General features: G+C 39.3%; 1 protein-coding gene across 5 annotated transcripts in view; it reads left to right on the top strand.

Moving 5' to 3' along the window:
- Window positions 1-3: 3 nt before the first annotated feature.
- GPCPD1 (glycerophosphocholine phosphodiesterase 1) overlaps window positions 4-26,285 on the top strand; it is a 47,945-nt gene continuing 21,663 nt past the window's right edge. The window contains exons 1-8 of one of the 5 annotated variants that reach the window (XM_072857284.1): window positions 4-156; window positions 9,160-9,245; window positions 12,520-12,604; window positions 13,508-13,592; window positions 13,941-14,003; window positions 20,071-20,146; window positions 21,968-22,009; window positions 24,059-24,182. In XM_072857284.1, coding sequence (XP_072713385.1) covers window positions 9,197-9,245; window positions 12,520-12,604; window positions 13,508-13,592; window positions 13,941-14,003; window positions 20,071-20,146; window positions 21,968-22,009; window positions 24,059-24,182 — 524 coding nt within the window. In that variant the 5' untranslated portion in view covers window positions 4-156; window positions 9,160-9,196. Of the gene's footprint in view, window positions 157-224; window positions 263-680; window positions 902-9,159; window positions 9,246-12,519; window positions 12,605-13,507; window positions 13,593-13,940; window positions 14,004-16,168; window positions 19,879-20,070; window positions 20,147-21,967; window positions 22,010-24,058; window positions 24,183-26,285 lie in introns of those variants that run through there. The other 4 variants (XM_072857285.1, XM_072857283.1, XM_072857286.1 and 1 more) reach the window with 4 other exon arrangements.

Genomic DNA, 26,285 nt, shown 5'->3' with positions numbered 1-26,285 from the left:
GTTGGGGGCTACGCCGCTCCCCGCTTCACCGCGCTGTCAGGCGGCCCTGGGCAGCGGCCGCGCACCCCGGCCGCAGGAGGAGGGGCAGGGAGCCCGGGCGGCGCCGCCCGCAGCCCCGCACAAAGGGGTTGGTAAGCTGGTGCAGTGCTCGGCCAGGTCAGTCCACGCCGCCGGCCGTGGGGGGCGCGGGGCCCGTGGGGTTGTGTGGCCGCGGCGGCAGCGGACAGTTGATTCGTGCCCCTGAGGAGACCTGGGGCCTGAGGTGCGTCGGTTCGCGCCCCGGTGTCGGGAGGGCGCTGGGGGGAGCGGTGCCGCTTTCCCCGCGGGAGGCCTCGGGGGGACTCCGGTGCTCGGCACTTGATGGGCTGCGATGCGGGGAACTGCTGGTGCCAGACCCTGAGGAGAGATGGGGAGGGTGGAGCTCTCCCCTGCCGCGGGCAGGCGGCCGCCAGCCGGCTCCCTCCCTTAGCGCCCCCTGCCCCGCGCAGCCGCCCCCTCCTACCGCCCCGGCTCCCCTCAGGCACCGCGCCTTTCCTTAGTCCCGCCTCAGGCCCCGCCCCGGGGCTTTCGAGGAATAGGCGTGGTCTTCCCCCGCCCTTCCTGCTCGCGTCGCGAGCTGGGGCGGGGAAGGCGGGGCTGAAGCCACGGGGAATGACGTGCCGGCAAGGGGAGGTCACGTGGGGCCACCTCTTCCGCGCCGCCCCTCCCCGGTTCGGTCGGGGGCAGCTGGAACCGGTTGGTGGCTGCGCCGCCCCCTCCTCTCCCCTGTGCCCCGCTCTGTGAGGCGGCCCTGGGCAGCGGCCGCGCACCCTGGCCGCGGGAGGAGGGACAGGGAGCCCGGGCGGCGCCCCCCGCAGCCCCGCACTAAAGGGGTTGGCAGCCGGGAGCGGCGCTTGGCCAGGTCAGTCCGCGCCGCCGGCTGGGTGTCGCGGTGGGGCTGTGCGGCGGCAGGGGACGTTTGGTGCGTGCCCCTGGGGGGACCTGAGGCCTGAGGGGGTTCGGCTCGCGCCGCAGTGTCGGGAGGGCGCTGGGGGGGAGCGGTGCCGCTATCCCCGCGGGCGGTCCTGTGGGCTGTCGGTTGGTGTGTGGCGACCTGAGGGGAGGGATGGTGCTCGGCCCTGAAGAGAGCTGGGGGAGGAGTGCGCGGTCCGGGGAGCGGGACGGCGCTTGCAGCTTTCCCGGAGGGGGATGGCTGCGTGCGCCGTGGCGCGGAGGCGGGAGGAGAGAGGCTGCGTGCCGCCGGGGGTGGCCGAGGTGCCGCACGGCCTGGGGCGTGAGGTCTGTTTACGTCCCCGCCGAAAGCCCTCGCCTGAGGCGGTCCCGCGGCTGCCGCATTATGTTAGCGGCTGGGAGGCTAGGACGGGGCGGGCCCGGGGACACGGCGCGCCGCCTCCTGGGCTAGGAGCCGGCCGCAGTGCTGCGCTGTGCGGGGCTTGCGGTGGGGCAGGCGCCCGCGGGGAGCGCTCAGTAAGTCCCCGTCAGGCCGGCCGGCGGGGTGCGGCGGGCTGGGCACCCTGCGGCGCCGGTTGGTGAGGGTGTGTGCGCTCTGCTCTCTGTCTCTGCTCTGGACTAAAGGAACACACTAACAATGCTAACGGCTTGTGTTTTAGTATTAGTGTTTTAATTAGTATTTAGTATTAGTGTTTTAATTCATTAAAGCATGCACTGTTAGATGGAGGTTAGACTTAAAAATATTTTAAATGTTAATGGTAGAGTGAAATAGTTGATAAGTGGAATTATTTTTTTATCATAAAAGATACTTTTCCTTACAGATTTTTGTATGTATTTCTGCCCTAGCACTGTTGCCTGTAAAATAACTATAGAAAATATTAAAAAAATCGGGGGAATGCTGTTTGTCTTGAACAGAAGACGCTAGTCTAAACTGCCACATAATTAATCTCTTAGTAAAGCAGGTTGCTCCTCAATAAAATGGATACAGGCTTTGAAAAACCTTTTACAAAGTTGTTTGTTGTTGTATTGAGTACTGAGAACGTGGGGAGCATTATCCATGTTATTTGTCCATGTCACTTCTAAGTGAGGAATGTTAGAATGATCACAAAGAGCTAAATTACTACTTGGTTAAGATCTTGTCAGCCACATGTTAATAATGAGCAACACTTCAGCAAAGAGAAATCAAACCGAGGCTGTTCTGGTTTACTTGCAAATATGCGCCAGCCATTTCCTGTCTTTTTCAAGAATTTTGTCTACAAAACTGCTGTGACATAGCTAAGACAGGAGAGTCTGCTACATGGGCAGGAATTTAAGAAATGCTGAAAACCATTAAGTTCTTCTTATTTAAAACCAAGCAGATGCATTATAGGTGAGCATAGTATGTCAGATCGGGATCTTGTGTTTGATTACCAGGGCTGGCTTGGCCCTGCAAATGGGTAATTAAATTGATCCTGAAAATAGCGTCTTAAAGAGGTTTTTCGTTATTGCTATTTACTAATGTGATGCTGTTTCAGAAATAATACTGAGGCTTTGCTTCTTTCTAAATGTCAGCATAGCCCTATTGGTAAAATTCCTGCCTTTGAATCGGAACAGCATGTCCAAATCTCATATGCAAGTTTGTTTTCTGTCCAGTGTTAATACTGCAATGCAGTATGAGAGAGCTTCTGACTTTGTGGCTGTCCTTTCTCACGCAGTTAAGGCGTGGGGGGGAAAGGAGGGGGCAGGAAGAACCTTCTCGTTGTTTGGGTGAAAATGAAGCTGCTTGGTGCTCTAATGCTGTTTCTAAAAATTCTCCTCCAGTTGTTAGAGTAAATGTCCTGACAAGCATATACTCTGACCTTTTTCTAAAATCCAGGTGTTGTCAACTGTTGTTACTTAATTTTATTACATATCTAGTTTGTTACTTTAGGTGTACTTTATAATATTCCGATACCTTGTTAAGACCAACCACAAGCAACAAAGTCTGTTCTTTTACTACAGATTTAATTGGATTTGAATAGATATCATTTAAATATTAAAGGTATAGTCTGAAGTAACATGAGTTGATATTTTATGCTTGAGAGTCTAATGCTGTGAGTAAAAAGGACAAAACTGTGTTTTAAAATAGCAGTTTTGTGTGCTTAGGCTCATATCTCTTCTTTGTTCAGCATAGCACCAGATCTGATACGTGGTGGATTTTTTATTGCTGCGTATAGTACAGCTTTCAAGAAGGTAAAATGTAAATACAGTACCGTCTCCTGCGGTGTATGGTAGTGTTCAAACTCAGGCTTCCTGAGGGAGGTTGCAAGGGGCTGTGGTGCCCTGCATCAGCCCTGCTCCTGCCAGTGTGCACTCTCAGCTGTCAGACGACTTGGCTGGGACTGTGGCACCTTTCCCCTGCTTCAGGCTGGAGTTGGACCTCTCCTTGGTGTTGATAAGTCTCATGTGTCTGTACGTTTAAGGTGGAGAATGTCTGCTTAAAATCAGAAAAATAAAAGCAGAAATACTGCAGCCTTCTAGTCCTTGCCATTTTGATCTTTATATGCAAAAAAAATGGAGCGATATTTTGAAATAATTGAGCATATGTTTACTTTTTGCAGTAGTAGGAGTCTGCACTGTAGTCTGTGGTGAAATGTGTGCTAATGGTATGAAAGAGCCGGTTTGTGTGCAGATGGTCTTTAGTCTTCTACAGATAACTAAGCGAATTCAGTAATATAGTGGTTAAAAATATTCCTATATTAAGAACCAGATGTTTGAAAGTATTAAAATGCATTATAGGAACATCATGGCACCTAGGTACCTAGCTGTCTCATTTTAATTGTCTGTCTAATTACCTTTGAAAAATCCCATTAAGTACCTATAAAAAATTTATATACCTGGATATCTTAAAAAAATACACCCATTAAAAAGATACTTTCATAAGCTGTATTTTACTCTCATTGAAAAATCTGCGTTGTATATTATCCAGTCATCCTTAAACATGTTACCCAGGAGAGTTTTGGGTTGATTAGCTTTACATCAGAAATTTCTACTAAGAGTTTATTAGATAGGGTTTTTTGGGGGGTGAGAGGGGAAGAAATGTAACACAGTATATTTTGGCATAAGTCTGCTGTTTTTTCGCTTTCTCATCAGCATGTTACCAAATACTGATTATCCTCAATGGACTAAGTCCATACAAAGGGTCAAGGTCTCACATCATCTGGGTCATCTAGCTTCTGGGAGCTTAAATGAAGTTGTTTTAGTTCACACTCCATTAGATGCATGCTAGAGAGGATAGAACTTGCAAAACTTTGGATTCCCCTCATACTGGAAGAGCAGCATTTTGCTTCTCCTTTAATCTTAAAGTTATTTTTGTTATGAGTTCTGATTATTTTCAATAGAAATCCTCCCTTTGTGGCTCCCCCCCCCCCCCCAATTTAGAAAGGTAGTGTAGAATTTCCTGAGGCTTGGTCTGTTTGTCTCCCCTCTCTTCCCCCATTAGATGTCAATGCATATTTTTTCTTCTACTGCTAAGTATAACCAACCATTCTACAGCCTTTACAGCCAACTCACAGTTGATAAAGTCAGCTTTTCATTCAGCTCTGTCTTAACATTGTTGCCTAAAGTGTTTCCTGCCTAATTTTGAAAGCCTGTCCATACAACAAAAAGAAAGTTTAAGGCCTTCAGGCTTGTAAGTCTCTGCAGTAGAAAAAAAAAATGATCACATCATACTTCAAGCCTGTCTCAAACATTGCCCTTAGAGCGTTAGAAGTCAGAGAGCCTTGCAAACCTATTTGAGTTGCTATTAAAAATCTCACTTCTATTGAGAGAGCATGTCATCTGGCTTTATGAATGCTATGAATTTTTATGAATCTAAAATTTGTTCAGTGTTTGCAAGCTATTATATTCCAGGATTGTCCCAGATTACTTGGTACGTATTTACCTAAGCCCGAAATACTGAGTATAAGGTATGGGGCAGCAAACAGCCAATACCTCTTAAAAATATATTGGAAAGGTTAAGGAAATTAAGGGCGGGGAATAATCTACTAAAGCTGAAGGGCCATGAAGGGGTTTTATATACCACCAGACCTGTGAGCCAGAAGGTTTGAATGAACTTCAAGCTTGGAATTATTAAATTAAGTCCATGTTCTGGTATATTTTGACTACTGACCAAAAATTATCTTGGTCTTCCTCATTCATGATGACCTTTGCTACCTCATTTTAGAGGAAAGCTATGATATTTTGTGGTACATTAATTGTGTTATGCCAGAAGGAGAGTCTGAAATGTCTTCTCTTCTTCCAAGTGCCTTTAGGGGTCCACGGCTGTTTGCCTGCATCTTCTAGAAGTGCCCTTCTAGAATCAGGAGGGGAGAGCTTGGGTCCCCTATTATTTAGGGGAAGTACACTAACTCCTGTTGCTCTTGTACTCCTTCAGGTGCCTGTAAGGAGGAGAAAATTGTGAAAGGAAAGCTTTATAGGCAATATTAGAACAAAAAGTATATTTTTTTTTCTCTTCAGCCTGCAGGATATTATACTTAAAATCTTTGTTGCTTTCTTTTGGGTGTATGAAGGCAAGTAAGTGGATTTCTGAAACTGCAAGATTCCCAGTTGCTTTTCTTCCCCTCTAAGACCATGAGGAGAGCTTTGTCTTGTGGCAGGGGAACCAAGATTGCACATGACGCTACCTACTAGGCTGTTCATCTTGCCCCTGCTCTGGAAGCCTTGCAGACACCTGATTTTATACAGTGAGGTTGGTTGATGGGCAGGGTTACCTGACTCAAGCTTTTGAAGGCAGGTCAGTACAGCCCCAGGACTCAGGGCGCTGCTGCTGTGCGGTCACCGTCTCATTGGGAAGCCTCCAGGGATAGTGAAAGGTAAGCGTTTGCTTTGCGAAAGGAGGAGAGTGTGAGAGAATTGAACTGTGACATGGTGGGGGAAAGAACGTGTTTCTGTTGTAAAAGCAAGAATCTCTAGGTAGAGAAGCACTTTTTTCTTTAGTGCAGTGCTGATACCATTGTCTGTGAATGTCTACCTGGGTGAGACCTCTGTTTCTCCTGAGGGAATGACTGAGATTCAAGTGTTCATTGCTTGCTTATGTGTAGTTGCAGTACATAAAAGCTGACCAGAGGGAGGAAGTGAGATGTAGGATGAGGAGCAATTGTTTGCACCCCACGCTAGCATTTGGGTGCACGTAGTTGCAGCAGACGCACATTCAGCTTTAATACTTCTGAACTCAAAGGTTGTCACACAAGGACTTCTAGTTTGTAAGTCTTCTTGGTTGACTTGGTTAATATTTGCTGATGAGGAAGCATTTAACATTCTTAATGTAACTTCTAACTTGTTTCAGTTCCCCTAAGCAGACAGTTGTGACTTCTCTGAGCTTGGGATTCTTTACATTCTCCCAAACAGTCCATCTTTACAGGTGTGGGGAGCAGAGAGGATTTTGTTATTCTTTGTCAGCTTCTTTGGTGAGGCAGTACTGAAAGACCGAAGGTAGGAACGTAGGGTTTAAGAGATCGCCTGACACCTACTGGTCAGAGGATTTGATTGTGTAGGGTTTCTTGCTATTTCTCTCTGGGAATTAAACTACTCCCCCTTCTCAGGAACCATCTAGTTTAACTAGACAGTTAAACTTATGCTTTTTCCCCCTAAAAAAAGCATTTTTGTATCGTGTCTTGAAAGTACAAAATGCTTTATAAGTGCATGATAATATACAACGTAGGCTTGATTCATTAACAAAAAGCAGATCTATTTTTTTCCTTGCTGTGTGTTTACATACAGTGCTCTGCTAGAAAAGATGTTTCTTCAAAATGCGGGTAGTACTTTGACCCTAAATGTCAATGTAAGTGCAATACCTGTAGCTGCAGTTCTGCTAGAAAAATCATGCCTGTGTTTGGTGATGTACACTAGAGTTTTTCTTCTCCCGATATACATCCCTTGGGCAGGTTGAGTAGGTCTTTAAGATAAAATGCCGTTTGAGCAGAATTTTGACAACTTTACAAAGTCAGTTTATCAAAATCTCCTTAGAATTAACTACTGTTACATAGAAAAATAATAGTCTTTTGCTAGATGGTTTGGAAAAGCCCACAAATGTCTTGCAGGTAGGTACACAGAATTTTGACAAGGTTGGCTAAAAGCTTTATAGACTTAACAGGATTTCAGATTTTCTGTAGGAATGGATGGGTAGTTAATTAATTTGGAGTAAGATAGACATGCTGGTTTTCTTTAAGTTTAATTTTGAGTCATGTTGCATCGGCTTTGGAAACAGCTTTTTTTTACAAGGCAAAAGCCTGTTCTTGCTTTGGGGAACTGACAGGCTTCAGCTGTCACTCTACCTGCTTTGTAGTCTTTGGGAAGGCATTTTTGCCTACTTCATCTGCCCTTTGGCTCTTCTGCCTTGGTGCTTGGTCATCATAAATGCACCAAGCTTTACATTCTCTGCTTCAAACTGAGATTTTTTTTTTTTGTGTCATACTGGACCAGTTTCACAAGTCCAATTTTAGTTTCAGCACTGAAACATGCTGTGCTTCTGTGTCTGTAAATAACTGCTAAAAATAAATGCTAGAATGTGTCACTGTTAACATATAGACCACCTAACGACACACGCAACAAAGTTCATAAAGGGTGTGCCTTTCGTGGAATTCCTGTTTATTAAGTGTGCTTATTTCTAGCTTCAGTAGTTCGGGTTTTTATCATTTACAGAAATGTTACTTGTAAACACTGTAAAAGTAACAAGATTACATGCAGAATTGGAATATATGACCAGAAACATCTATATTGCTACCATTTTCTTGCTCTCCTTTTACCACTGAAAAATCATCTCTCTCAACACAGAGAGAGGGAAATAAGGGAGGAGAAAAAGGAATGTAAAGTAGAGGCAGCAATAGTTAGAAAAGGAATAGATTGAGAGGAGGAGGAGACGATCCAGAAGAAAAATTGTAGGTGTTTAAACTTCATCCTTAACTGTCCAGTTTCCTGGGAGGAATGAGGATTGATTATGACCTTCTTTTTCTCTGTATTTTTTCCTGCTTGGTATCTGACTTGCTTTAGCTTTTCTTGCTTTCAAGGCTTCTGTTACACTGCCCTGTGCTCTTTAAAGGCAAGGGCTTGTAATAGAGTTAATGAAAGGTAGATTGCTTTCTAATGCCGTTAGTAACAGCTTTAATAATGACAAGAACTAAAGGATTGACGACCAACATTGTACTGAAATAAACTGCTTTTCTCGTGTTCAAAAAGAGTAATAAAAACATTCTGCTTGCTTGGTTGAAAAAAAAAAAACCAAAACAACCCACAGTGATATAAAGAAATGAATTAGTTGAGAGAATTGCAAAGTTAATTCTGCATATAATTAGTATTATTATTTTGCAGCCTGTGTCCGAAGGAATATACCTGGGTGATGACAGTCTAGCAACATCTGGACTTGGACTCTTATATGACTACTACTTTCATAAATAATATAAAAGGATATTTTACGTCAATAATGTTTCTGCTGTAATGGGGAGAGTGGGATTCTGCCAGCTTTTTTCCATCAAGTTATTGTGTATTGGAGGAGGGTAGAAAAATTGAAGCAGAGTCAATCCTCCCAACTACTGTCCTGGCTACAGAGGCTATAGGCAGTTCCTTCCTGCTGTGGTGTTTTGAAGTCTGCTTGGTGCTTCGAGTTGCTGGTGCTCCATGTGAAGGGCTGGAAGTATTGGGAGGGGCACAGAGTCCAAGGTGATGAACAACTCACTGCCTGTGACAGCAGAGAGCTGTCATCTGTCATGGGTTCTTCCCCTTTTTCCTTCAAAGTGGTCATGCTTATCTATGAAACCTTTCTTCTGTTTTGAAGAGGATGCTGAAGAATAGCATAGGGAGACAGTCAGAAGTTATTGCTTGCCAAAGGTCATAATCTTACATGTCTTATAATAAAACTTCCAGTGGCCTCTTTGGGTTGCGAGCAAAATTAGTCAAACGGGTTTTTGAAAAATCTCAGCTTGTGACTCATAAATGCTGCATGATATTGATACTTGCATATGGTATTTGATTTACTCCTCTCTTTCTTGTGCCAGTGTTGCAACAGTGTCTTCTGCAGCTGGATGCTATTTTCTGGGGCCGCTGCTGGTTTTAAAGAGCTTTCTATTTTTACTGCTCACTCACAGTAACATCACTAGTGACTTGCTTCCCTATAAGTGGTGTTTCCTCTTAGGACATCAACAGATGTAGTGTATTGTTCCTGAAGTGTAGTATCTCTTTTTCCTCCCGCTATAGGAGATTTCAACTATCCTAAGACAAAAGTTCTGCAAGTATGACCTCTTCTCAAGTCACTTTTGAAGTAAGAGGACCAGCAGTACCAGGTACCAAATTGTGCTTTCTCCTTTTTGTATGATTTAACTAGAAGAAAACTGAATAAAAGAATGTTCAAAGGCTGTCTTTTCTGTTTTCTTCAGAGGTAAAAGAACATGTTGGTTCAAATATCAAAATGATAAGTCATTGTAAAATACATTAAGAAATTTCACATAAGAATTTGAAAATGAGATTTAGGAATTAATTTTTACCTTTTTCTTCAAACAACAATTTCATAATGTGCTAGAGATTTTGATGCTAACTGAAATGGTTATGATTGTTTTAAAAGCAATGTTCTGTCTCTAGTAACTTTTTATTCCATGGGAACAAGTATTTACATTCTGGACCATGACAGTCAGGCATGCATTGACGTGTTTGTTCTGTTTTTTATCCTCTCTGCATCCCTGTTGAAAGTTCTCCATAACAACATGTGACCTCCTAGGAGTTAAGGACAGAAAGAATATGCAGCTTAATTCAATATTCTGTCTGTGCAAAAATGTGTAAAATAACTTCTGTAATCTAAATGAGGAACACAAAGTGTAAGATCATGTAGAACACCAAGATTTAGTGTTGATAAATTGTGCTTATTACTTTGACCTTCATCTTTAGGAACTTTGAAGGAAGGTCACAAAAAAATTAATTGGTGGTTGCCTAACAGAAGCAGATGAATGTGGGAGCATGTACAGATTGGTAAAATTCCTGTTACAGACAAATACCAGATGGCATAAGTGTCTGTTGTAGTTGGGGAAGAAAAATGATAAAAACATTTAAAAAGTTTTGTCATCTGCCCCATGTTAGGCCTTTCCTGTGTTTCTCCCATTTGATTGGGAATTTGGGAGCTAAACATTGACACACAACGTGGACATGAAGCCTTCAGTAAGGAGTAGTGTTTTTATAGCATTCTGGAGAAAATGTTAAAATTCAAGAATAAATTGACCTTAGATCAAATGAGGCTATGAAGCACTGGTGTAGCTATATAATGGAGTATTGCAAGCCATGCTCTTTTTCCTGTTCACAGTGTTGCTTCCACTGTTGTGATGGCACTGTCACTAGCAAAGTTGACTTTGGATGTGTGACTTTTACTGATAATATATGCAACAAAAATTAGGATTAGAGAGAACTAGATCCTGCCTCAGTGGCTGGTTACAAAGAATTACCTGGAAATACTTATCATATGTATAGCATAAAGAGGTGACACAGAAGGTTGCTTCTGCTTATGACAATATTGATACTGTTGGGTTTGACTGGGGGAGAAGAACTTTGAGATGTGGCAGTGGCAAGATGCAACCCTGTGAAAAGAGAGGTAGGTTTTCGGAGCTATCAGCAGTTTTACAAACAGCAAAATTTCCAGTTTATTTAGAAATGTCAAGTACTGATCTTGTCAGATCACTGTGGTGAGTAGTTTGTTGGTGAGACAAGAATCCTCCTCACCTTGAGCACTAACGTGCTTCCTGTGTCCTCATCACTGTCCCTTCCTGTTGATGTCAAAGCCAGTGGTTCCAGGCTAACTGGCAGGATAAAAGGGCATCATCAGCATAGGAATCATGCTTTGACTCACTCCCTTTAGGCAAACCACTTCTGGAGTCAACATTGGTGATGAAGCCTGACACATTGACATAAACTTTTATATATTTGTGGCATGGAGTGCTTCATTTTTGCCTCATCCTAGCGGAAGGAAGAAGGTCACCTGGTTGCTGGGTGTGACTCCTTTAGGTCTTCATTGGGACACGGTCCCATAACAAGAGACTGCTAGGTGGCCAAATATTAGCTAATGAAATACAATTATGAAGCTTCTAGCTCCCAGCTGTACACAAAAATTCTGCTCCAACAGAGCTGGCCAGAGCAGAGAGATTGCAACATCAGTGAGGCTGTTGCAAGCTTTGAGACTGGGCAGAAGGCCTGGAGTGGCTTCCTCTTTGCTGTAGCTGAAGGAGCTCTGCCAGTAGCAGTACTGGATTCCCTGGTGAGGGGAGAGGGAGAAGTTGAGGACCCCTGAGCTTAAAACACAAAACAAAACCCCACTGAGTTTAGAATTGCCTTTGAAAAGGCAGTTCCAGTTTGTCATGCATTTCTCATGTGCCTTTCCTGGGATAATTTAAGCAGCATTTTACAAATCCTGATTCAGCCTTGGTATGTAATTGAAGTGAGTTTAGGGGTGACTGTGCATCTTGTTCAAATGTTGCCTTTTGTGTGTTGTACCTTACTGTGTTGTCTTCCTCATGTCTACTTTGGTTTAAGGGTGACTTTGAAACTTTACATTTAGGCATTTCCTGTTAGAAGCTGAAGTAAATTTCAGTATTTTTTTAATTACACTTTATTTAGAAGTTGCTCCAATACTCTGGTAGTTCTTACGTTTTGCATAGCAAGACTAAAAGGTTAAGCAGATGGTGCATAAATGTGCTTTAAAACTTCACGTATTCTCCTTGTACAATAGATTTTTTTACTTGTGTCTAAAAATATTGTTGAAACTCTGTAAAAGCAAAATACTTATTTTTCCTTTCCATTTGCATTTATCATTGTTGTTCTTAGTTGTGTGTGTGTATATATATGTTTCATATTAAAAACAAGGATAAGTTGCAATGTTAACATTAACTCCTGGATATCTCAGAATCAAGCATTTTTATACTATTGTAATCTTTTGTGTTCTTTCCATATGTATGTGTGCATTAGGGTAGACAGAGTATGACAATGTAATGGGTTTTTTTGTCTGTAACAGCATTATGTTTTTATATCCAATAAAAACAGAAAGCATAGCAGCAAAATTAATTTTATTTCTCACAGGAATAAAATGGATGTGTTGTCTTGATAATGATGCTAGCAGCCCCTTATTTGTCTGTGTTTTCTAGATTATTGGTATGAATTTCAGAGAATTCTGTTTTTAGACATGTATGTTACCTCAGTACTCGGTGTGTGTGTTATATATAAAACAGTATATAGGAAAAAACCTGGTTCATCTTGGCAATAAGCACTTTACAGTGAAAATTTGCCTGCTGCATTTGCAGAGATTTTTTGAATAGTATTACTGCAGCAGGATTTGGAAGCCAATGGTTTTAAGGGCTGGGGTTGTCAGTAGTCCCTCTCAGTGAGGTCAATCTTTCTTTATGATGGAGAAGAAAACACTGTTGTAATTTGGGGTGGGGAGAATTCCTTTCTGAACCAAAAAGAGGAAATTTGGATGAATGTTTAAAGTATTTGAAGGTTTGACCATGTAGGCTGTGCTTACTAATTCCATATATGTTTGACTAATGATGATTGTGGGGTTTTCTGTTTGTTGGGTTTTTTTAGGAGAGGTTTTTGCAATATGTGGGAGCTGCAGTGCTTTGGGAAATTGGAATCCACAAGTTGCAGTGGTCCTCCAAACTGATGATGGGTAAGTTGGGTATTTTGGTTTTTTTATTTGTTCCCTTTGAAGTAGCTGGAGCTCTGGAGCAACAAATTTATTCTGGCTTTGAATTTGTAAACTGTTGAGCTACGCGTGCTGTTACTAAAACTCTCCAGAATGTCTTGGGTTGCCCTTGAACATTTTGAATGCTTAGGAATGTGTATAAGAAAATGTTTAACATGAGTATGCTTTTCTAGTTACAGATAATGCTTCTACTATTGTGGCTGGCATATTTCAGTAGTTTAGTTGTAGACGTTTTGAATAAACAACTGCTATAGGTAATTTTCAATCCCATAACTATACAGCAAGTTATAGGAAATGTTTATAGTGTTTACTTTCTTTTTAACCTATACAAGTTATTGTGGCTATTATTGTGGCTATATTATTGTGGGGAGAAGATGATTTAAAATGAGAGTTGCATTAAAAATTAAGTGGTTTGTGTGTATATAAACGTGAGTGTACATGATGAAAGTTTAAATGCAGTGGAGGAATTAAGTGTTTTCTTAAAATGGTGCCCTGCCTATCGCTGTTTGTATGGTGCAGGAAAATAGGGCTCACAGGATGTATTTATAATTCTGTCAGTGACTTGCTGTGTGATCTTGGATGAGTCCCTGAATTATTTCATCATGTTTTCCCCATCTGTTAAATGACGATGAGAATTCTTGCTCCGTTAGAGCACTTCAGATCTGTAGATTAGAAAGTGCAATTTCAATTCTAAGTATTTATTGTGCTTTGTGCATGTTTGGCTAAGTTGCCTTGTAAAAACCTTTCTTGCAGTAATACACAAAACTTTGTTTTAGAATATCACTTGGGACAGACATATGTCTGAGGTGGCTGTTAGGCTGTATTTTGAAACTGTGGTTTTTTTTTGTTCCTCCCCGCTCCCCCCAGCCAATTCTGGAAAGCTACTGTAGAGCTTCCTAGAGGAGTTCCTGTTCGGTATCGGTATTTTAAAGGGTACTTCCTAGAACCTAAGGTATGTACAACCTTTTCTATTTGAAGTTGGCTCATCCTTAGTAAAAAATTCTCTTTATTTGAAGTCAAGGGATTTTCTGAGTTAAACTTGAGTTTTTAGAAATAAATCTTAAATTGCAACATATAAAACATTAAAACACTTGTGGAAATAAAAGCAGTTTGCTTCTGGAAATACATGGCCATATGGTGTTAACTTAATTATTTTTGTTAAATTGTCTTCTCTCTTTTACCAGTGTTAGTGTTTTAAAAATTCCAGTGATAATGAAATGCCTGACATTATTATAAAGCTTAAATTATATGGTGAAATTCTTATTAGTTATAGTGGGGCTATAACAACTTCTACACTTAGGTTATGGACTTCAGCAGGGCAAGAATCTCTAGCATGGAAGCAAGTGATAGCAGGAAAAAAATGGTTAGTGTGAGCAGGTGTATTTAAATTTGCCTTATCTACTACAGTTTTTAAAATTACTGCAGATTTTTTTGTGAAGCATGAGAAGTATTAACTAGCTTTTGTGCTGCATAATTAACACATGTTAATCTCTTGGAGTGAAAAGGTAAAACAAGGAGTGGGGCATCCCAGTGTTTTCTCTAGGTTTGTATATAGGTATTTGCATGACTTGGGGGGGGGGAATCCCCCAAGAGACAGACACAGATGTGGTTTTACAGGTATTGATGTCAGAGTTGCATGTGAGTTGAATGTATGTGGCAGTATACTGGTCTGTAGAAATCGTAGTAGGGTAAGGGGGAAGTTCTTCAGACTAGGGATGAGACTGCATCCAGAAAAAAGTTGGACCAATTTGGGAAAAAAAGCAGCTACTATTTAACTGTTTTTCTTAATAACAAGTAATGACTGTAAGAAATAACCCATTTGAAGCTGTCCTTGCTGTCTGTCTTACTCTATTAATATCCTGTAGCTGTTCACCCTGGGCTTTAGTTCTTCATCGAAATTGGGATTGTGAAGGCTGTAGCTAAATGTGCAAAGGAGTTACAGAATCATCTGGTCTATATCTTTTAAATATTTTAAATTACTGTCAAGAACGTGTAAGTTTTTGTCAGCTGGACTAGCCTTCCTTTCACTGAAAAAATATTTGGTGGAGGTATCTCAGTGAAGGATACTCATTTTAAATGAAACACAAGAGACTGCATTCTGTTTTTTCATTACAGCATGTGAAATAGTCTAATCTGAAACTGATGTTTAAATTCTTATTCTGAGGCAAAAGAAGGGAAGGCCAATTATAGCTTTATTTTTCTGAGGTCAAACTAAGGCCAAAAGTAGATCAGTTCTTACAGCCTATCAGTTCTGATAGGACTCCTTTTTTTTTTTTTTTGCAAATGCCCATATGTTTAAAATGTAAGCGATAGCACACTAGAAAAAGTGCACTTAGTGAGAACAGATTGGCAGAAAATGTGCTCATAGACAACACAATTTCCGTTTTATTTGAAAAATTTTACAATATGTATTGGTGAGTGTGTTTCTTTAAGTAGGTGCTCTGTATCGTGCACGCTTTATGTACCGTGTGATGCAGAGTCTGCCAAGGTAAGTATAAATTTTATGGAATACCAGCATAAAGAGCTACTGTATATAAAAAGGAGGAAAAAAGAAAACCACCCTGCAAAACAAAGTATGTGAATTGCCAGAGTACATGGTTATCCACTTAACAGTGTCTAGCCTATACCTGTTCAGTGCACAGGACTTTATTTCTCATAACATACAGTCTTTTGAAGAAAAGAATTCCAGCTACAATGTTTCTTTTGGTAAATTTTTTTTAAGAACAATGGAAAGGCAGGATCCCTTCATTCTAACAGGAATATAATGCACAGTATACTGCAAATGAGACAGTATATGGAGGACTTAAACATTAACAACTCCGATAGGGCAAAGATACTTCTAAGTTAAATTATTCTGAATATTGTTATTTCAGTAATTTTTTTCATTAGGCATTGCATGTGATTAATCTTCTAAACTTGATAGGCTTGCAATATATTATCCTTCAGACACTGTCAGCTTTTTATATCAGTGCAATTTTGTGTGTCATGGCTTATAGTAGGATAACTTAAATGCATGTTTAGTCTTAAATATATGTTAAAGTCTGAATGTATGAATTTGACACCACATAATTGAGTAAATCGTGCTGAAGACAGATCTAGCTGAAGTTACTGTTCCCTTTCTTTCTATATCAACTGCATCTTTGAAGATGTTTGAGATGGACATGGTGGCAAAGCTGGGGGTGATACATATTTACACAGAGAAATGATAGTTTTCATATTCAAAATATTGCTACAGACTAGATGTGACAATACATATAATAATTCACATTTTGGGAAAAAAACAAATAAAGTATTTTTCTCACCTCCCTTTAGAAAACAAAAGTCATCTTTTGATCTCAGTTAAATTATTTTGCTTGAAGGATAGTACAATGTCATGGAAGTTTGGTTTGTTTGCGCTGAAGCATTTTCGTGTTAAGAGATTGTGGTTATGTAAATAGAGTGTATTTTTTTTATACATAATATATTAAAATTTGTAGAATATTTAAAGGAATACAAATAAATGAATGTATATACAATGAACACTTTACTATAAAATTGGTGCAAGTCTTGGCTCCTGCATATCAAGAGCTTTTACTATGTTGTAAACACTTTAATGATAACATAAGTCATCTTAAGCATTTTAAAAGAAAAGTAAATACATACACTTGATGAAATAAGACAGTAATTTAAACTATTTTGCTCGAGGTTTGTTCTTTTCTTAAACATAGGCCAGTACTAGTTACCTTACTATGAAGATCTTCCCATGTTTTATTCTACACATGCCTACACATGTTTGTTCAGGGGGAGGGGGAGAACCAAAACCCCCTTGTCTGGAATTTGTCTTGTGTATATCATATGTTTTTGGAGAATGCTTTGATATGTATTGTTTGCATGATGAATATTTGAAAACCTTAGTAAGGAAAATATGTACCTTATTCTGTTAAGCTATGTTCTATATTTGTTTTTCCAACAGTAAATAAGCATGCAAGTTTAGGCTTATTTCTTTCAAGGAAAGTGTGAAATAACGAAGTTATCCATGCATGTAACAGGACTTTTGAATCTGGATTGGTGAACGTTTTTCACACTTGTGAGAATATTGCTTAATTATAGAGGTTTCAAATGAGACTTCGATTTAGCTTTCTAAAATGTAAATAAATCAAATCCATTTAGTACTTGGAATATAGTAATAAAGGTGAAACTTAGGTCTAGACTCAGTAATTTCTTTAATATCGGAATGTGTTAGAAAAGCTTTTGCTAGACTAATAACTCATGGTTAACCTGATAATAACAAAGGAACCCCTCTATTGTTGCTGTGCTGAGATAGCAGATTGTGTGTTAAACTGTTATTGGAAATACTAGAGCTATAAAATCTCTAGCCCAGGACTTCCTGGCAGGTGACTTATATGTGCTGTTGCCTTGCAAAGTTAGTTACGATGGCTGAATGGCTTTGATTGGTTTTGTGCTTAATTATTGTCTCTTACATGGTATGGAAGTCCAGCATCAGCAGTTAAGTCTAATTAATTTAGCTGTTTCATGTTCTTGAAGTAGATTAATATTCTTGAAACACAGTTTAAGAAGTAAAGTGCAGTTGGATAAATGTAGCTGTGTGTGGTGTTTTTAAGATCTTTTTTTTTTTTTTTCCTAATGCCTACTCTGTTGTGTTGCCTTGGATCAGGGATTTTGGAACTGCCTTCCTAAATAATAGTTTAAACATCCACAGAAGTGCTTTCATTTTTTAATTGTACTGAACACGCAAGCACTTCATGCAGAATGTGTATCAGACTGCTTTGAACTGCTGGAATATTATGCTTAATAGGCATTTTACCCTTCATTTCAAAAGTGTCTAATGACTACTGGGGCATCCCCCAGCTTCTGACAACGTAAGAGGACTTGATTTTTTTAGAATATTCTTGAATGTCTTTTAAGAGCTTTAAAATTGCATCAGATGTTCAGCTAAATATAAATCAAGCAACATAATTTTTATGTATTTGCTTTTAAAAAAAAAAAAATTTTGTGTGTTAGTAGAGAGGGATCCATGCCATACAGTGCCACTTACTATAATATCGGTGTACTGCCCACTGAGATGCTTAATGTGACATTTGGATAGGTGCCCTTTTAAGACTCCTAGCAGAGGTTGACTTTTTAGGTAACGTTTAACATACTGTGAATATTGATGACACATCATATACTTCTGCTACAGGCTGATCTGAACTGGGCTGTTCAAATGTGGTCAGTATATGCCACTGAAATTACATCAGTATTTTAATCTCATTGTTACAATGGCTTCTGTTACATGTAATTAAAACATTATTTAAATGCCTATAAACACAAAGACGATCTGAGCAGGGATTGTGAGAGGGCTCTCAGTCATGTCTGTGCCTGTTCTCTAATCCGTTGCCCTTTTTTTTTCCAGGTAGCTTTGCTTGGCTCTTATTAGTATGGAAAATGTTGAGGGTTCCTGGGGCTAAATGCATAATCAACCCCCTGTATTCCCTTCAGGGGATAAAGTTTTGCTGAATGTATCCAGCGTGTTGTGCTTATTGTTGGGATAATGTTACTCAAATTCTCATTCATAATTTTAGGTTCTAAAATTAAAATGTACAATTACAGTAGTGTAAGAAATGGACTGGTATTGGTATTTTAATATGTTGGGGGTTTGTAGAAGGAAAAACCTTTGCTTACCTTTTGAAGAAAACAGCTTAATCCATGTTAGGACAGACTTGGCATTCCCCAAGTTTGCAGGCTACATGTTCTGTATGTGTTCATGGGAGTTGCTGTTGGAGAGCTTGCAGGCCTGCATGGTGTTAGGAAATGGTTGCCTCCCTGCTGGCAAACACGGGTTTCAGCTTCAGAAACTGAAATTGTGACATGCAAGTGCGGATCTGCTGTGGAAGAAGGGGGAAGAAACTTCTCATTATTTATTTTTCTAGAAGTCCATAAGAGTGATCATTGTGGCAGCAGTGAGAAGATGGAAATTAAAACTGCCCTATAACAGGAATAAACTGAAAACAATAGTATAAACTTTATTTATATTTACATGCGTTCGATCTTTAAAGCAGAACTTTAAGCATATATATTTTATTCTGACATGACCCTTAAGTATAGATGCCTCTGAATTTGAATTGCTTTTAACTAAGACTTGCAGAGCAAACCCATCTTATTGAGTGCTTTATAAATATTTGGTGTTTGCTGTTAATTCATCCAAAAGCATAGTAGATTAAATGTGTTTGATATATTTCAAGAAATTCCATCTGCTGCTAAAGAATTTATTTAGTGAGCTTAAGATAACAAAGCATTATGGTACCGTGTAATTATACTGCTGAGTTTGAAGCTTGTCTGGATGTCCCTGTTGATCTGAAATCTAGTTAAACAAGAATCTGAAGTACTGGGACAAGTTGGTGTTGAAGTTTATATGACTCTGGCAATAGTAGCAAGTATTTTTGGAAATGAGTTACTTAGGCCCAAAACACCAAAATGCAGCTATTTGACAGTAGTTCTTATGACTGATAGTAACAATCACACAATGTTAAGGGAAACTTCTTAGGGTGACTGAGCTGGGAATTAGGCATGTTCTTTCTGTTGTTAGCCAGCACTTACCTAAAAGCTTTCACCTAGAAAGTTATTTCAAACTTAAATTGTTCTGAAAGAAGAGACTGAGTTACTGTTCTGATTATCTATCTGAGTCTTGGCTATGTTTGTCAACAAATGTAGTCTTTTGAGGGACAGTAATTTTTTTGTGAAAGAATCTAATTTATCCTGCTCCAAATGGAATAGACTGCAGGGGCTTTACTGCTGGCCGATTGGATTGTATCAGTGTCTTTTTCCTTCAGAGGCAGCAAAATTCCAAGTATTTATGTTTTGATTAGGTGGTAAATAATTTGCTCCTCTGTACCACAACTAAAATAACTGTGTTTTATAGACTTTGAATTAGTCAAGCAAATTTTGAGGGAGAAACCACCCCTGCAACTGTTAACTGCATGAGTAGATGCTAAGTTCTGTTTGGAATTAGAGATGTAGGTTATGTTTTTTCATAAATTGTTACTGTAGTATCTTTAAAAAAAAAAAAGCAAGCACACTTAATGAGTTCAGAGACACTTTGGTTTTTTGTATCGGAAGGAAAGTAAAGTAGTCCAGCAGAGTTGCTGTAAGCAGTAAAGGTTTAATAATTCCATGTAACTTCTCCACCCTGTCAGACTTTGTCACAAGTTTTGTCATATGTATACGCGACGCATCAGATGGCGTCATCAGCAGTTGCAGGGGTAAGAAACAAGCCTGATCTGTTTTCTTTCTCTTTCATTCTCTCTCTCTTGCCCCCCCTCTCTTTCTTCTTGTTCTTCTTCTTCTTTCTTAAATCTGTAAGTTTAGTTCACAACCATCCCAAACAGCTTCATGGGTAGAAAATCAGATATAACAAAAGAAATTATTGCAGACATTTAACTTTTAAATTACAGACTATCGATGGTCCCTGCGAAGTCATAGTTCACACGTGGGAGACTCATCTACAACCACGATCAATTACCCCTTTAGGTATGGGCATCAACTGCATCTGTTTGAGGCATATGCATAAGATTGCTAATATGCTGCACATTGGTTTAGAGGGATTGATAACTATAGTTTTAAAATACTTAAATTTATTAATGTGTTGGAGGTATAAATTTTTCTTTGCACAACATGGGCCTTACTCTCAAAATATGTATTTAAATAAGTGGCTTAAAAATGGAGTGGATGTGAAATTCTTTGCTGCCATCCTTAAGATTACGTGGGTTGTTTTTTTCATTAATTTGGAATTGTAATAACTTTCTGTAAGTTTAATTCTTTGAGACTAAGGATCCATATTATTTTTTCGGAGGAAATGTGGGAGGGGGAGGGTGTGAAGTCACTGCTGTCTTTATTTAACTACTATTTAATTAGTAAAATTTCAAAGCAAAAATTCTTAATTAGGCTTCTTTAAATAAATGGAATAATGTAAATAGAAACATGAATGGGCTTATTTACCCCGCAATTTAGCAGAAATTTATTTTGCTGGAAGAAAAGGTGGCATGCAGACTTGCATACAAGTTCCTAATGCTTTTCTGAACAGGGAGAAAGTGGTTTTTAAGAGTGACTGGAATAACCTTTGAATGTAGCTTGTAATTTAGATCTCTTATGCTGCTATGGTGTGGCATGTTTTATGCGCTGTCTTTCCTAGGATATGAAAAATATTATTTCCTCCACACTTAGGAAGTTACATCTATTAAATATCTTCTGATGCATTGAAAAAACATGTCGTTTAGAAAGAAGCTGGTATTAAAGAAACTGTTTGCTAATCCTGAATAAGTACCATGATCACATTCCCCCCACCCTTTATTTTTTTCCCCTCAATTGAATTAGTTAAGTGTTTCTATTCCTGTAACAAGATTATGTTTCTGTATTTGTCAGTAACTGATTAGGGAAGCAGCCTACCCTCTCTTAGGGTCTAGACTTTATCTCTAAATTTGGATAACTTCATTCCAAAGAGTTAGGATTTCCCGCCCCCCCCCCCCCCCCCGCCCCAAGTAATACTCAATGCATCATAAGCAGTCTTGAAGAAAATGCAGCGAAACCGGGATGTTAGCACTTGGTCATTATGATCCTAAATTGTTTCCTGTGGTTATTAAAAATTGAGGGCAGGCCCATGATTCTTCTTAGAAAAAATTTGGATTAATGGCTGTAGAGACAAAATTTTGTTAACATTTATGTTTTGAGAAATGTGTAGTTTGTTTAGACTACTGCAGTTTTGTTAATGCTGGTGAATTTACTTAGTGCCTTAAGATTTTAGTTATTAAAACTTTGGAGAGGGTAAGGGTAAAAGTAAGTGTGAAATGAGTGTTTTGAATATTTCATCCTAGGTTGATTTCTGTCACATGGGCAGAATAAGCATTTTAACTGTGACTAACTTGATTTGGAAGCTTTAACTATAAATGTGCAGGAGGACAGTTTTCTTGTATGTTTGCAAGAAACTTTGACACTAACAAGAAAAGCATCTTAGATTCTAGTAGCATGTAGCTATTATCAGCAAAATACTGCAGCAAACGAGGAAATTATGCAACCTTCTTGCTTTTCTCAGTTCAGATTACTTCAGGTAAAACATCTTATGGCATTTTGTGTGTTCATTGGTTTTTCTTGCAGAAACTAAGAAAAAGCATAAATTGGGGAAAAAACTTTATAGAAGGTTGCAATAAACATGCTTATTTGTTTCAGTTTTCCTACTTTTTTTAGATACACTTTTTAGAAGTGAAGTGGAAAAGTATAATTTAACTTGGCAATGATTCTTTATAATGTGAATACTAATTAGCTTTCTTCATTCTTTTTCCCTCCTTTTAATTCTAGAAAATGAAATTACTATTGACGATGGCTACTTTGGAATCCGTAGTAAGTGAGATATATTGATCTTTACTCTCTTCCATGTATTTAATTTTAACCAGATTAAGTGTTGTAGTTGAAAAATACTTGAAACACTAAGTTAGTTTTGACAGGAATTGCCTGTAAGTGATTGTTTTCTCTGCTTATGTGGTTATTTTTGTATCCAGCATTTGTGATTTCACACTTAGGCTGTAATCCCTTCTAATGTTAATAAGACTGCTAGGAAGAGTTGAAATATTGTCAATGTGCTGGTGTTAAAGGTTGAAATTTGCAAACTTTAGATCATGAGCATTTATTTTTGGAAATACAGAATAGAGACTGTTAGCTTTCTCTTAAAACTTACCCTTAGAAAAAAACTCTTCGTGCCTAGAAAAATATTATCACTTACACTAAATGTACACAATCTGCCTCTTCAGTTAGGCACATAACTGCCAAAAGCTCTCATAAGCTCAAACCTCATGTTCTTGTGGAGACTACCCTTTAAAATCCGAATCTCCCAGCAGGCCAATCAGAGTTTCAGAGTGTTCCCGAAATAAAACTCAATAGCAACGGAGTTACTATTAAGCAGGCATCCTTTATGACAGCGCTGGGCAGCACTGGGGATTGCTCCACCATAAGTGCTCTGACAAACAAGCAGAATTGCAGACATTTTGTATTGCAAAATAATACATATTCATAAGATTAATTTATATAAACATGAGATTTCTTGGAACTCAATATATGTAAGTGTTTCTGTCGCATGCGTATTTAAGTCCTTAGGTGGTCATTAGGGATCCTCTGGTGGTCGCTGGAGGAAGTCGGTAGTCTTCATCACTCTGACCGCTGACTGAACTTTGTCTTTACGCATGCTCAGTCCATTTTTGTCCTGCTCATACCTTCCTTGCATATCCAAAACCAGTTGGTTCTTGTGCAGCTTCTCCTTATCAGCCCTTTCCAAGGACACAGGGCCTGAAGAATTCCTTTTTATCTATCTACATTGCAACTATCTGAGCTAACCAAGGATTTAACACAGGCAAAGCATTCTTACTCTAATGATTATTGTTAGGAGGGGGGAAAGACCATATGTAGGTTTCCTTCAAATAAAGAATGCTCGTTAGCAATTCTGCTATCTAAGCTTCCTTACTTAAGGCCAACAATACTGACAGGCTAGGCTAAATTATCTGTGAAAGGGAAACTAAAAGGAAACATATTTACAACATTTCTTTTTGTCTTTGGGGATTTTAGCTCTTTTCACTTGTGCGTGCATATGTCTCGCTTTTGGCAGTTCTAACCGACCTCTCACTTAATACTCAGTCCTGTGGTGCCTAAGGTAGCTCTTTGTTATGTCTCATACATCTTGTCTTAAAGCTTTCCTATTTTTCTTCATATCGTAATCAAATTACACGTTTTGCTAGGAACTCTTCAAAACTGCAGGGTCTGCTTCAGCACCTGGTCTGGAAGCTTGGGCTTTCTGGCCATCCTGCTTATAGGCTTTTCTTGTCCTGATGGTGAGGTTGAGGATTCTCCTCTATGCTTTGATTCCCCATCATATCTGTTGCTATATCCTGTCCTGCAGACTTATGCTGCTTTACTGGCATTGATTATGATGAGCTAATTTGACACCTATATCTCAGAGGTTCTGTCAGTGTTATTCCATGTATTGAGAGATCACAGGACAAGGGAACGTTATGTCTGCCTTCGGAGACTTAACTTAGCCCTTGATACCAGAAGTAAAATTAACACTGGAATACTTAGTGCTCTCCTGCAGACAGTTTACATGTGAAGCTGGTGAGGATCATTGTTCCTATTTATTCCCCTTAAAAGCCGGCAAACAACTGCAGTATGTGTTGTCTATTTTGGGTAGTTCAGAAAAGACAGGTGAAAGGATGCACTCAACAGTTGCTCTGGAAATACTATTGAATAAGGTAGGTGATAAGGAGGATTGTCTGGAAGATGGTGTCAGAGGAACTGTATTTATATTTTGTATATTAAACTGTCTAAAATAAGCTATCTTAGTTTATCTAAGATCTCCCTAAAATAAGTTGTTAAAGTGTCATCTTTTTGTTTAATTTTTGATAGATGGTATTGAAACTGTGGATGCTGGGTGGCTGACATGTCAAACGGAAATAAGATTACGTCTCCATTATTCTGAGAAACCACCTGTAGTGATATCGAAGAAGAAATTTAAAACATCAAGGTTTAGGTAAGAGCCTACACATCTCAGTTTACAATTTATCTCAGGTTAATTGTCAATACCAGTAATTCTTTTTTACTTAATTAATGTAGCCTTTAAATTAATTTTGGGTTGCTAATAGGGGTGTACTATCAGGCTAATTTCCAAATATTTAAGCACTTTGTAAAAATATGGTGATAACATTAAATCAGTGCTGTGTTTCAGTTACCTCATTTTATTATTAATGTAGTGTCAAAAGAGTTTCTTCTGTTTCAACAAAGGAAGACAAACAGTCAGTCAAACAAAACTATTCTAGTTTCACTGCTGACTTAATATTTTTCAGCTCTTGCCTTTTTGATAGCTGTTGAGCTACTAAATATGTATAAAGCAGATGTGATAGCACAAGCTAAGTAGTAGGTTACAGGTGTCTTTCACAAATATTTATTCCATACTTGCCTTGGTGTTTCCTGCTTCTTGGCTGGAACTATAATGTTCTTAAGTAGTTCTCTGCTGTTACTTTCAGAGAGGCGGCTTCTTTGTTATTTTTTCTTAACTTCTTGAAAAGAGCAGAATGGAAGTGGAAGTTGGGAGAAAGGAAAGGGAGAAGGCTTCCAGGTTTTTTGTTGCTTACTACTTTTTCTCCTTACCAAAGTAAACAACCTGCTCTATTTAATATATGGTTAATTCCCCACTGGCATTACAGATTTCCAGTCAACATGGATGCTGCAGATAATAGCATTCTCTAATCACTACTGTTGCTATTTAGATCAGTTTGATGTTTTTATCTGCAGAGGTGTCTCAAAAAGCAGGCATTATAACTATACAGTTGACCGACAGAAGTGGGCATCTTAGTCCTGATGTTTTGAGGACTGTACTATTGCCCCGAGTGTTTGATCTCCATTCCCTCTTGAATTTCTGGGATCTGGAGCTTGCTCTCTCGTCCCTGCCCTGTTCCCTCCTCCTCCCCCCCACATCCCCTGGCCCCTTTCCTTCCTGCATGTGTGCTTTTGTGGTGTTTGGATTTTTTTGTTTGGTGGTTTTTTGTTTGTTTGGTTGGTTTTTTGTGGGGTTTTGTTGGGGTTTTTTGTTTTTTTTTAGCTCTGTGGTTGCCAAACTTTATCCCAGCACGTATTGTTGCACTTTGTGGTGTAGGCTTGTTTTCTGCATCTTTCACAGCCTTTTTCTGTGAAAAAGAGTTGAGACGTATAAAAACCTCTCCCCCTTAACTAGAGGCTGACGTATCTTTGAATGCATGATGATTGTTACTGCTAACAATCCTCCGCAAAAGTGCTTTTTCACAACAGCAATTTTTAGGTAGTATGTTAGCCATGTGTTACTCTTAACAGTGGGAAAGAGGGGAGCAGGAGTGCTCAGATCCTTTGACAGACTAACAGTGTTTCTCCCACTCCTAATCTTGCATAGAACACATCTCCTTGTTTGGAAAGGATTGTGGTTCCCTGTTTTCTTTAATGGAAAACATTAAAAAACCCCCCAAAACAGAAACAATTTTCTATATAATTGCTAGAAACCAGATTTTGAGCTTGTCACATATGAGCAGCTTCCAGCACACCACTATCAAAGTGATTTACAGATCACTCAGTTAACCTAGGAGTTACTTCTGTACTGTGTGCCGTATTTTGATGGTCTGACACTTGATTTTTTTTTTAATTTTATTCACCCCGCCCCCATGCTGATGAGGGGAAAGTTTATTTGATACAACATTCTTCAGTGAGAATTAATACTTATGTCTTGTTCTCTAGAGCTTTGCAATTTTTCCTTGTGTGTTTATAGCAGGTAGAGAGAGAGAGCAATTTCTGAAGCCTGATCCGTGTCTAAATTAGATGGTTGAAATCCAAACTTGATAAGCTGGATGCATTCATTAGATACTGTTTTCCATATTCTGCCTAAAAAGTTAGGTAGTTTTTGTGACTGTCACTTGCTATGGCAGTATAATTTTTCAAGTTTGTGGAGCATCTGTGTTGTGACTTCCTTTTTTTTTTTCTTTATGAGGGTACTAAGAATGTGGACTTAGTGTAAAGGGTTTCTATGATTGTAATTGTTTCTTTGAGATATGACTTCAGTTTTACTAGTGAATTGGCATCTAACTAAATGATAGCTCTATCCCATCTGCTG

This window comes from Ciconia boyciana, chromosome 3 (genome assembly GCF_034638445.1).
Source record: "Ciconia boyciana chromosome 3, ASM3463844v1, whole genome shotgun sequence".
Classification (NCBI taxonomy): Eukaryota; Metazoa; Chordata; class Aves; order Ciconiiformes; family Ciconiidae; genus Ciconia; species Ciconia boyciana.
The sequence above is the reverse complement of the archived record's forward strand: the minus strand, read 5'-3'. Positions and strand labels throughout refer to the sequence as shown.